Here is a 12,306-nt window from a genome sequence, read left to right as displayed (position 1 = left end):
CTTCTTCAGGTGTGACACCCAAAGAAGGCTCCACAGCCAAAACATTGTTTTTCTTCTCTTTTGAGCATGGAATAAAACTTTCCTTGTTCCTTTGTAGCCTACGCCTGCTGACGCAGCTCCCAGTTGTTTGAACTACTTCAACAGATGAGGTTTGGCACTGTGTGCCTGGTACTTCTTACAGGAATATGTATCCCACATCTGCTCCATTGCGTCTTCACCTGTGTCCTGTGTCCTGTTCCAGGATCTGTCGGGGCATGAGGTGGCTGTCCGCAGTCTGTCCTACTCTCCCTCCGGCGGGCTCCTTACCTCAGGGTGTCTGTCTGGGGAGGTGAGGCTTTGGTCGGTACCCGCGGCGGCCAGTGTGGGGCACTATAGAGCTCACCAGGGCTCCACGGAGGTGCTGAGGTTCATGGAGAATGGAAGGCTTCTGCTGACCGCGGGGACAGACTGCCTGGTGAGAGCAGACCCTGAACACTCGGCGCTGTGCGGTGAAGCCTGCTCAGTGCGCGGTATTAATCCACTCTTCCGTCTCTTGCCCTGTCTGTGTCCTGCACAGGTCAACCTGTGGTCTGGCAGTCTGGGCCGCCCTGTCGGCAGGTTAGGGGACTTAGGGGTGAGTAAAAGCGAAGACGAACCCGGCAGTGGTTATCGCCCAACGCATACTGTGTGTTTGCTGGGTAACAACATCTTAACGCAGTCTCCAGTCAGGGCTGTGCATGTTCGCCCATTCATGTGCTGTAATTCCCAGCTGTGTAGCCTACTTTAAATGGTCTTTCTCTCTTCGATTCCATCTGGTGTTGATGCACTATAGCAGATGTCGTGAACAGTACAGTAGCAGTTCTCTTTCCTAAATATTCTTCAAAAGCTCCTCACACCTATTTGTATAGTGTCTGCTCAGCGTGGTGGGGACTGGATTGCCCTCTCTTGTGCCTCACAGGAAGGAGGTTCCTCGGCGACGGCGGGCTCTCCTGCTCTCTGCGTGGCCGTCACTGGGGACTACGCGGCTGTGGGTTACCATAGCGATGGGATCCAGCTTTACCAGCTGAGTTCAGGTACGGCTGAAAGATGGGGGGACACCAGATTCAGCAGCATGGCTGGGGTGGCGTGTTCCAGTGTTCCGGACACTGGAAGAGGAGAGGAATTGACCTGTCCTTGTCCTAGTGATGGACAGACAAGACCAGGATGGATAGATATCTTTTTTTTTCTTGCTGCCTGCAGAGCCTGAAGAAGAAGAGGATCATGGGGGGGGGGGGGGGAATATCATGGGAGGCCAATCCCAAGATCCTAGAATGACGACAGAGAGAGCTTTCCTGCAGGTCAGTAATAGTGTTTTTCTTGTCCCCAGGGCAGCAGAAGTGGATGAGCGAGGACCCCAGGGTGCCTGTGCGCTGCCTGACCTGGTTGCAGATGGAGGGCAAGACTGAGGTCCTAGTGTCGGGCAGTGATGACCACATACTGCGTGTCTGGTGTGGGGAGATGGCAGAGAGCTTAACATGTCAAAGCCGATTAAAAGCCCACAGAGGCCCCATCCTTGCCTTGGCCTGCTCCCCAACTCTTCTAGCATCAGCGTCTGGTAACAGAATCTTGCTTTAACTAGATCTGGTAAAAGAGCATATTAATTTGTCTGCCTGTGTTTATGTAGGTAAAGTTTATTCTTAGCACAGATCGGACCTAGGCTACTGTTGTGCCTAGCTGCGTGAACCCTGCCACTGTATTTCATGTGTTTCTCTGTTCCTTTCCCAGTGCAGTGTGTCTGTATTAACCCCTCTCTCTCAGTGCAGTGTTAATGTACTGTAGTGTCCAGTCAGTCAGTGTGTCTGTATGAACCCCTCTCTCTCAGTGCAGTGTTAATGTACTGGAGTGTCCAGTCAGTGTGTCTGTATGAACCCCTCTCTCTCAGTGCAGTGTTAATGTACTGTAGTGTCCAGTATTAACCCCTCTCTCTCAGTGTCAGTGTAATAATATACAGTACAATTAAATGCAGTGCTAATGTTCATTAGTAATCAATATCACCAGTGCAGCAATCTGTATTAACACTCTTCTATTCTGTCTGATTGCTAGATGACTTCACTGTTGCTCTGTGGTCAGTTCAGGAGCTAGCTAGTCCCTCTGACAGCATCACCCCTACATGTGTCCTGAGAGGTCATGAAGGAGGAGTCACCTGCTTGTCATTCAGTCCCAATGGACAAGAGCTTCTATCCGGGGGTAAAGATCAGGTAAGAGTGGAGGTTCATCTGCAGTGTTAACATTGCAGAGGTCAGTGTTAACATTGCTGAGACAGACTGAGGTTGTTTGAGACCTTTATAGAGTACGTCTGTGCTGCTGAGCGAATCTCCAATAAATACATTTGGATAGGATGCACAGTGTAGGAGGAGTGAGAAGATAGATCATTAATGCAATAGAGAAATCAGAGCAGAGCCCGTGGTAGAAGATACGGCTATAAAATATTACAGGAGACGCTGCAGCAGATGAAATGAGACAAGCTTATTATGGACCTGAACTTCCATCTGTACGGTGAAAGCACGTGTGTGACTTTGTCTTGCTGTGCTGTAGCTGACCCTTTCACTTTGTGTCTCTGTGCAGACTCTCATGGTGTGGGATGTGCGCGCGATGTGTCTCTCCCGGTCCTTCCTTCAATGTCACACGGACTGGATCACTGGATGCACCTGGACAGAGGAATCCCTGGTGAGGACCGGGATGGATGGATTAGCCGCTGGGTGCATTGAGCTCAGGATGTGCTTGTTTGTTCAATCTTTTCATCTCTTATAGGTGAGCTGTTCCAATGACTGCAGGTTACGCGTGTGGGAGCCTGTATCAGGCCAGTGTGTCAGGGAGTTTCTGGGACAGAACTCCTTCCTCAGTTCAGTCTGTAGTTTGGTAAGTCACAAAGAGGGGGCTGGTGGGAGGAGATGTTATCTCTTTCATTACTGACCTGTAGTGACCAGTTATCTATACTTAATGACCATCTTACACATGATTTGAAAAGATCAAAACAGGAGGTTCAAACAAGAGCCAACTCCTGTGCTGGCTTCCTATGTGCTGCCAGTGCAGTTCTGAACAGTCTATGAGTAAGATGGTCAGAAATGAGAGGATTTTCACTTATCAGAGTTTTGATACCTTAATAATCTGAGATCATTGGAGAGCTGCTTGAGAGTGGTTACCAGGGGGTCAAATTCTGCTGAAAACATGCGATTCTTCAAGAGAACAGTTGCCTACTGAGTTTGTGTCCTCACTAACTGAGAGAGTGGATTTTATAAGAGACACACTACGAAATGAGCAGTGATGAGTTCTGTATACTAGAACTGTTGGAGATGAAGAACATAGCCAAAGCTAGGAGCAGAGAATGTCACTCTTCCCGGTGTAACCGATTCTTCCCAGGGCAACTATGTGATTTCCGGATCGGGCAGTGGGGAGATGGTGGTGTGGGACTGGAAAGCCGGCATAGAGATCACCAGGATACCAGCCCATCCAGCCAGGGTTAATCACTGTGCCCCTTTCTGCCAGACAGGTATGGTATCGGACAATGGGGTGCTGGAAAGATGGATTAGATTGGGGTTATTTATTCCAGGACCTGGAGAGCAGCAGGATTTCCTGAATCCCAAACCTCTTGGTTACATAAAGTAAATAGATCCAGCAATGACTTCATTGGTCTAAATTGCAGTAGATTCTGAGACTATTAGTCGATTTTCACTTTCAGATCCCTCAGGAAACTACAGGATGGTGAAAGAAATATCCCTCTGATTTGAGCATAAAATGTCATCCTGGATCAGAGGAAGCCATTGGGTTCTTCTTCCTAAGCCATGGAGCCATTAGCTGTTTTGCTGTTTTTAGTCCAATGAAATTTATTTCACTTCATTGAAGACTCATTGATTTGCTGTCTGGTCTTGGTCCCAATGTTTGGTTCTAGAGATCTGTGGTAGGCGATACTTTTAGGACTTCCCATGAGCCTTCCTGGAACTCGCCTCTGATGTGTGAAGTAAACAGAAACACACTCTTATCCTCATAAAAAGAAATTGTATCCAGCCTCGGTTTTTCCATTCATCCGTCTATTTTTGAATCTGCTTGATCCAATCCTATCCACCAGCGGGAGCTAGGATACACGCTGGATGGGACGCCAGTGCATCGCGGGGCACACACCAACACAGACATGCACATACCCGCAACAAAGACAATTAAACTGCCAGCAAGATTGGTCCAAAATCATGCTGGTTGTTTAATACCAGCACCCACACAAGCACAGGAAACCCACACAAACACAGGAAGAACATGGAAGCTCCATGCAGGAAGCACCCCAGGTCCAGAATTGTATCGCAAGACAGCAATGCTATTAACAGCATCACAACTTGCCATTGCACTGGTGATGGGATTAAGTAGTTTAAGGATCAATTTTACAATGGAATGGACCCGAAAGTGCCATATTGAAGTAAATGGAAAAGTGATCCTGTTTTAAACTCAAATGCCCAGTTTTATACTCGAGTACTTGATGTAGTGCAGTGCATGAGCAGATTAAGATCTGCTTCTTAATGCTCAGTCTTCAAATTTGGTGAAACGTGCTCTTTTTTTCCTTCGGTGGGGAATGCTGGGAAAAGACGAGATCAATAGTCAGGATGTCAAACCCGATTGCCTCACAGTAGCTACGGCGTCCGACGACGGGACGGTCAGACTATGGCACCCCCTGCAGGTGAGAGAATGTGTTGTCTTTTGCAGAGTTCTGATAGCGTGAGAAATGACCAGTGATTGCGGTGATGGACAGTTGTTTCAGATGCCTCCCAGTTAGGATTTCTTGTTTCAATTTCAACTGGAAATGCCTCATTTACACCTTCGTAAGCATGGTTTCCTTTGTCTCCAATCTTGCAAGGAAGGACAAAGTAATAAAGACAACCTCCTGTAATTACAATATTTTTCAATCCAGCTCCTTGCCTGTGCTTGAGAAATGATGATTATTCCTTTACGTTTAACCTGCAAAAGGAAAACGAATGACGCCAGGTCACGGTTGGACTAATCATGAGCTAGAAGGGTGGTTTTATTAAGTGCGGGTGGGAGGAAGGTGGCGCCTTGAGTTCGAGTTGAAGAGCCTGTTCCTTTTGTCACCTGTAGGTGGCGCACCACAGCATGCTGTCTTGTTGCAGTGCAGGGGTCCGCGCCTCGGTTTCCGAGGATGTCGTCCCAGCGTTCCTCACGGTGTCCGAGGACCGCGCGCTGAGAGTCTGGAGCCTCTCCACGGCAATGGGTAACGAACCTTTCTCTGAGCCCCTCGCCTCAAAGCCAGACCAGGGAGAGAGCCTGTAGATTTTAGGGGAGTACCACTCCATTAATCCCTTTTTTAGTGTAAGTCTTTTTTTTTGTCATGTCCTAAGGGCAAATGCCTTCTCCAAGCTTTTTAAGCAAGTGCTTTGCAATATAGTTATATAACAGTACGATAATAGTATAGCAGAAAACCTGTTTTTCTCTTAAACGCTGATTATAAAATTGGTCAGTTCAGAGTTTCCAACATGTATGCTTATCAGGGTTCTATCACAGTGCCTTGATCTTGAGTAAAGCCAAAGACCAATATATATTCTCTGGCATCAATCCATTTTCTAATTATAAGCACTTCCATCTCAACTCTTCTTCATGTTTACTGTCCATGTTGCAGTCTGATTTTTCTGTCGCTTTTTTTTATGATCTCCAGAATGTGCTTCTGCCACGAAGCGGGGGACAACAGCGCTGGCCTTCTCCCCATGCGGGCTGCTGCTGGTGTCGGGCCACGAGGATGGCCGGCTGTGTGTGTGGGCCCAGAGCTCTGTGATCTGCTGCACGCAGGTAGGACTTAGTCCCCTTTCAGCGCACAGCTAGTGCATAGTGCACAAGTTCCATACTCAGGTGAAGGTTAAATGAAACACTTAAGTGGGAACAGCAGGGTAGTGTATTTAAAGCACCCATGTCACCCTGCAACTCACAAGTGGGAGTCCCACTGAAGCTCAGCAGATGTGTGTCTGGTCAGTACCAGGATGGGAGACTCCTGGGAAAAGCTAAAGTTGCTGCTGGAAAAGGTGTTAGTGGGGCCAGTAGGGGGCACTCACCCCCCATAATCTATGACATAATCTATGTGGGTCTGAATGTCCCAGTATAGTGATGGGGAAACTGTACTGTAAAAATGGCGTCATCCTTCAAATGGTCCTGGCTCTCTGTGGCGTTCCTCAAAAAGAGTAGAGGTGCAACCCTGGCATCCTGGCCAAATTTCCCATTGGCCTTTACCAGTCATGGCCTCCTAATAATTCCCATCTCTGAACTGGCTTCATCACTCTGCTCTCCTCCCCACTGAGAGCTGGTGTGTGGTGAGAGTACTGGAGCATCATCTAGGTGGGGCTGCACACTGGTGGTGGAGGGGATTAGCTGGAAAGTGCTTTGAGTGGAGTATCAAGAAAAGTGCTGTATAAGTGTAAGAAAATATTATTATTATTATTGTTAAACCCAAGAACTTATTGACGCACATTGTGGTGGGAGCAGGGAACAGGCGGCCCAGACATATGGTTGAAGTTGATGCTTTGGCTTCCTTCAAGAAGCAGCTGGAAGAAATCTTCTGGTCAGAACAGGAAGTACTTCTTTACACAAAATGTGGTGGGGGTCTGGAACACGCTGCCCAGCCACACTGCTAAAGCCAATACCCTGGCCTCTTTCAAGAACAAGCTGGATGGTCCTGCGATCGATTATCGACTAACCTGCCAAATTGGCGAGATGGGACGAATGTAACTGTTCTAATATGCTTAGAATTTAATTGATGCGTTACTCAATTCCCATACATTGTCTGCATCTTGATCAGCACCCTCTGTCCGTGCAGGTGGGGGCCGCGGCTGTCAGCTCTGTGATCTTCATGTCCGAGAGGCAGCTTGCTGTCGCCTGCCAGGATAAGACCGTGTCCATCTGGATTCTTGACTGGCAGCCCCCTCAAACCACTGCGGAGTGAGTCCCATCCAGCCTGCCCACCCGGATCGTAGCCGGGGGTGCCCTGTATCGGGGTGGGGGGTTGGCGTGTCATTTCCAAACCTTTCCAGAGAGCTGAGTGGGACACGTCAGGGTCAGGGTATGGATCAGGGACAGACCACTCCCAGTCTGCTTAGAAAAACAGTGCTAATTAGACACGTAACGATCTCACTCAACCCACTCCCACTGTAGTGTGATGCATCTGTTCACACGAGTTATTTATAAGAACAATCGATAGCACCAGCAGTGTTTAAGACAACAGAGGCTTCCAGGTATGGGCATCCATGCTTCATGCACTTGTGTCACTGTTGCTCTCACCCCCTCTCCATCTTCATCATTTCCCTTCCTTTCCTTCCACTGGTTCTCTCTCTCTCATCCTATTTCTTCCAGTCTCTTGCTCCAGCCTTCTCTCCTTTGTCCCCTTCATCTGCTTTTTTCCTTGCACACCCTTCCACTCAGTGCACAGTTATGCACTTCATATAAAACAAAATAAAATATTGAGAGACAGGCTCATTGTCTGTTCCTCAGGCTGGAACAGTAGATCACACACTGTTTTATTATTATTGAGAGACAGGCTCACTGTTCCTCTGGCTGTGACAGGAGATCACACATTGTATTATTATTGAGAGACAGGCTCACTGTCTGTTCCTCAGGCTGGTACAGGAGGTCACACATTGTATTATTATTATTATTGAGAGACAGGCTCACTGTCTGTTCCTCAGGCTGTGACAGGAGATCACACACTGTATTATTATTATTATTGAGAGACAGGCTCACTGTCTGTTCCTCAGGCTGGGACAGGAGATCACACACTGTATTATTATAAATGAGAGACAGGCTCAGTGTCTGTTCCTCAGGCTGGGACAGGAGATCACACACTGTATTATTATTACTGAGAGACAGGCTCAGTGTCTGTTCCTCAGGCTGGGACAGGAGATCACATAATGGGCAGAAGCTCTATTTAGTTTCATCCCCCCTCCTCCAGTAGGATTGGTAGTTTTGATTTTGACAGGTGTGGGAATTCTGGGATTAAATGTATTTAAGAGAAGGATGTTTGCCTAAGCCCAGAGTATTTCTCACAGTGCATCTGTTTCTCCCTGCTTTCAGTAAGAGCACAGCCTGTCCTCTCTGAGCAGCCAAGTCTGTCTGTATCTCCCAGTTTCTAAGGCTAGAAATATGATCACTGTGTCTGTACATCATCAGGGTCTGTTCTCTTTGCTATTTCTTACCCTGGTCAGATATTTTACATATACGGTATACTGATGGAAAAAAGAAATGTAACATTTTCTGGAATGAGAATACTATAGTTATAGTTTATGTACTTTCACAAAAATTTGTCAATTTGTTTTAAGCCCTCTGAACAGCAATACAGCTTGTGCAATTAGGCATTGCAACTCGCCAATCACACAAAAGCTTGTTAGGTGCACTTTTACCCAATGAGGTCCAGGTGGAACAATGCCTGATCAGGTCACCTTTAAAAAGGCCTTCATTCAAAGCTTAGGTCACTACAAGAAAAAGGCCACACTTAGTCAGTTTTCTGTGATTTCCATAATGCCTCCAATGTCACCAGAAGCAAGGGAGAGGGCCATTGGCATGCTGCAGGCAGGCATGTCATGTGCCAGCGTTGCCAGACACTATGGAGTAAGCCGCTCCACTGTGTCCCGACTGCAGAGAAGGTTTCAGCAGACCGGCAGGACAGATGACTGTCCAAGATCCGGTCGCCCTCGAGTGACCACACCAGAGCAGGACCGACGCATCAGACTAGTGTCCATCTGAGAGATCGTTTCAGATCTGCCACCCGTACTGCTGCAGAAACTGCCGGCAGACACAATGCCCGCATCAGTGACAGGACAGTGAGGCTTCATGCTGATGGCCTTAGAGCAAAGCGACCTGTCAGAGGCCCCCTGCTCACACCTCCTAGACGTCACACCTGACTGGCTTGGGCCAGACAGAGGCTGCGATGGACTTGTCAGCAGTGCCATCAGGTCCTCTTCACGGATGGCTCAGCCTGTTCCCGAGTGTGGAGGAGGAGGTGTTGCGTTTCTTTTTTACAACAGTATATATTAGTGTGTATTGTCTGATTACGATTCTGTCATTTGTATTGTCATTGTGTTGTGATTTGAATTCGCATTCGACAGGAGTCCCAGTCACTGTTTTTTCAAGGGTATAACCAATATGTTATTGCTGTTTTCTGTATACTGACTAGCAGTGCATACTGACCTAACTCTCACTCCATCCTGCCCCCTGCCCCACACAGGGTGAAGCGGGTGTCGTCCTTCGAGCTGGATCTCGTGGCGACCACCCTGCACTACTGCTCGGTGCTGCTGGCGGCCTGCACCGATGGGAGTATCGTGGACAAGATGTGCAAAGATCAGTCCACTCACAGGTAGCCGCTGCCGACGTGGGAGGAGGAAAAAAAAATCGCTCCCTCAAATCTTGATTTCTAGCGCACATCTGAAGCAGGTGGCAAGGCCCAAAAAACACTTCTACCCTTTTTAAAAATACTCGCGGGCTTGTCACAGGCGGGAGAGCAATGCCGATCTAGCCTACCCGGTCTTTGGTTAATAGGATTATTTCTGAGGATCGCACCCGTTCATCTCTCGAAGGAATCTAGGATGTCAGCAGCAACAAGAGCTTCCATTCATCCCTCGTCCTTTGTGTAAGGCAGTGCTTCCGGTCCTCAGGTTCCAGTGTGCTTCTCGGCATGGAATTATCCTCTGATGGCTTCTTTGCAGCTCCCCACCCGAACCTGGGGTCACTGACATCGATTGATCGACAGGTGTGAGTCAGGGCACGTCTCAGCCCAGTCCTCCCGCAGTCCAGAGAAGGAGCTCGCTCACCTGCGGTGATGCTCTTTCCACAGCCTCACACTGTGGCGCAGGGTGCTGGGTTTCCACCCCAACGACCACAAGAGCTCCTGGGTCCTGGCAGAGGAAAACGGGGTTCCCAATGTGGGCTTTGTGGTGAGAGTTCCTCCTCTTCGTCGTCTCCTCCCCTCCCCTCCCCTCCCTGCCTCGTCCGTCTTCTCGTTAGCGTCCCCCTTTCGCAACCCCCCGGCAGCCGGCGCTTCGTTAACTTTGACTCCAGTGGTTTCAGACTCATTTCCATATCTGAGCAAGTTAGTTTCCACCCATCAGACCAGACCGATCCTGGTTAGCGTGGTGTTGGATGAAAAGGGTGCGTGACGTCCCTTCCTCTCTCCTTTCCCTACCCGGGCTGAAGGTGATCCGGCTTGAAGATCGGGATTTGGGATTGGGTGGGAAATTTCAGTAACTCTTGGGGAAACCTCTCTCCCTCCTGCCAGTCCCTCCAGCATGGTTGGGTTGGTGGGTTACTCTCTTGGTCCGTTTGGTTGTTTCAGTACACCATGGGGAATACCAGCAACGTAAATTCTGGCTTCAGTTACGTGGAGATGGAAGGCGGCCCCGACACCCCCGACGAAGGGGACTCGCAGGTTACGGCGGCCGCCATGCACAAAGGTAGGGCAGCGCAGGTCTTCATCCTCACCGCCGCCGGGGTGTCGCCACCGTTAGCCAGGGCTGACGGTGGAACTGGGCATCCGGGGCTGGATTAAAATCTTTGTAGGCATCAGACACTTCTGCTTCCTGGGCCCTGGGATAGATGCATTTCCATGATTAAATGGTCAATTCCTTACACTTTGTTGAACAAAAAAATAACACAATGGCCATTGACGTGACTCTTTGTGTAATACACTCTGCCTAGGCTTATATTCAAGGATAGATCTGTGCTTCAGCTATTAGCCATATCATTTTGTTTTAAAAATGGTCAGAATTCTTGTCAGTTTTCGTGGGCCCTAGGCACAGTGTCTGCTGTGCCTATTGGATAATACAACCCTGGTGAGGTTTTGGGTGTCTTTTCTCATCGATGGCCGTCTCCTGTCACAGAACTGATTGTGTTTGGAGATTCCAAAGGCAACATGTGGTACAACCAGCCCCCAGAAACTGGCTCCTGGAGCAGCAAGAAGCAGGTGAGCTCCTGTCCCCTCTCTGTATATTGCATTTCTACAGCGGTTTTCACTCTTGATGAGCTCTGAGATCTTTACATATAAGAAGAGATCCCACTGAAGTTCTGAACCTCCCTGGGAGGTGTGCAGCCACTCCAATACATAAACTGGCGATTAGAGGGGAGAAATGACCTCACCTGTCGAATTAATGGGAAATATATGGGGAAGCCACGCTGTTGTTAAGGTGGAAAATGAAGGCTCTGCTCACAGTAGATCAGCTTAGGAATTTATTGATTTCACGCGCATAGAGGCAGCCCCTCTGTCTGTTCTGGGGTACGTGATCCAGGCTTTTATAGCTTTTTGGTGCTGAGCGGAGAAGATATGTGTGGAACTGCTCATGCCAATCATTCACACGCTTCCTGTTTCTCGCACACACAACAGAAGGAACATTCTCACTTTGAAGAGCTGTTCCCGCCTTGTTCATTCACATCTAGACCACCACACTCTAGGCACACAGCCAAGTGCCTTGACCTCGCTTTAGCTACTATAGTTGTTGACGTTCTTAGTTGAAGGGAGCAAGCTTCAGTCAGGTGTGAACAGTTAGCCTTAAATATGAAATATTGCAAGCTTGACAGCCTAGGAAGCAAGCTTAAATCTTTTTTAAAAATATGTTCAGTAACACTGTCCAGAGTGGAATGTACCCATAACACCGGGAGTTTACTCTGGGTAACTCTTCTATTCTTCTGATCAGTGCCCCGAGATCTTTAATGACCAAGTCATGTCCTTGTATTGGAGCAAATAAGCATTTCATTAAACTTGTGCATATGACAAATGAACTGAACTGACCCAAGGAGTCAGGATCTCAGTCTCATCAAGGACAGATACCTCCTGCAGCACAGTGGCCCAGATCACAATACTGAAATTGGTCTGGCAATTTTGATCCAGAAGGATGAGCGCCAACTACTGGTCCTCCATCACGAGTTGCAGCAGCAATCCAGTGCTGATCAGGCTCAGTCTGATCAGGCTTAGCTTCTTTGATCTGATTGGATTAGATTACAAGTTGATAATGTGGCTGCTCTATAGACTAGGTGGAAGAATCCTACCTGGTGGTACTTGGTAGCACTGTTCCAGGTGTACAGGGATACACTGGCTTCAGTAAGTTCATGTATGTTGAATATTTATCTATTTGGAGTCCCCACAAGTGTCTCCACTAGGTGTGTTGCTGTTTATTAATGGGTCCGGGCCAGCAAATTATCTTAAATTTTGTTTACAGGTGCACAGTGACAGGATCAGCACACTGAAGGTGACGGAGAGCATGATCATTTCCGCGTCGCACGACAGGAGTCTGAAGCTGTGGGATCGAGAAACGAAGAAACAGG

General features: G+C 48.3%; 1 protein-coding gene across 4 annotated transcripts in view; it reads left to right on the top strand.

Annotated features, from left to right (window-relative positions):
* The window catches only part of LOC148833583 (telomerase protein component 1-like), a 52,701-nt gene that overhangs the window by 38,846 nt on the left and 1,549 nt on the right, over nt 1–12,306 (top strand). For all 4 annotated transcript variants that reach the window (XM_088916867.1, XM_088916865.1, XM_088916866.1 and 1 more), the window contains exons 39-55: nt 242–454; nt 557–613; nt 938–1,052; nt 1,346–1,573; nt 2,062–2,216; nt 2,584–2,685; nt 2,770–2,877; nt 3,379–3,508; nt 4,590–4,681; nt 5,098–5,230; nt 5,672–5,802; nt 6,821–6,942; nt 9,221–9,349; nt 9,827–9,926; nt 10,325–10,442; nt 10,869–10,951; nt 12,201–12,305. In XM_088916867.1, coding sequence (XP_088772993.1) covers nt 242–454; nt 557–613; nt 938–1,052; nt 1,346–1,573; nt 2,062–2,216; nt 2,584–2,685; nt 2,770–2,877; nt 3,379–3,508; nt 4,590–4,681; nt 5,098–5,230; nt 5,672–5,802; nt 6,821–6,942; nt 9,221–9,349; nt 9,827–9,926; nt 10,325–10,442; nt 10,869–10,951; nt 12,201–12,305 — 2,121 coding nt within the window. The remainder of the gene's footprint in view (nt 1–241; nt 455–556; nt 614–937; nt 1,053–1,345; nt 1,574–2,061; nt 2,217–2,583; nt 2,686–2,769; nt 2,878–3,378; nt 3,509–4,589; nt 4,682–5,097; nt 5,231–5,671; nt 5,803–6,820; nt 6,943–9,220; nt 9,350–9,826; nt 9,927–10,324; nt 10,443–10,868; nt 10,952–12,200; nt 12,306) is intronic.

This window comes from Atractosteus spatula, chromosome 5 (genome assembly GCF_055471065.1).
Source record: "Atractosteus spatula isolate fAtrSpa1 chromosome 5, fAtrSpa1.hap1, whole genome shotgun sequence".
Taxonomy (NCBI): domain Eukaryota; kingdom Metazoa; phylum Chordata; class Actinopteri; order Semionotiformes; family Lepisosteidae; genus Atractosteus; species Atractosteus spatula.
This window is presented reverse-complemented; position numbering and strand designations above follow the sequence as displayed.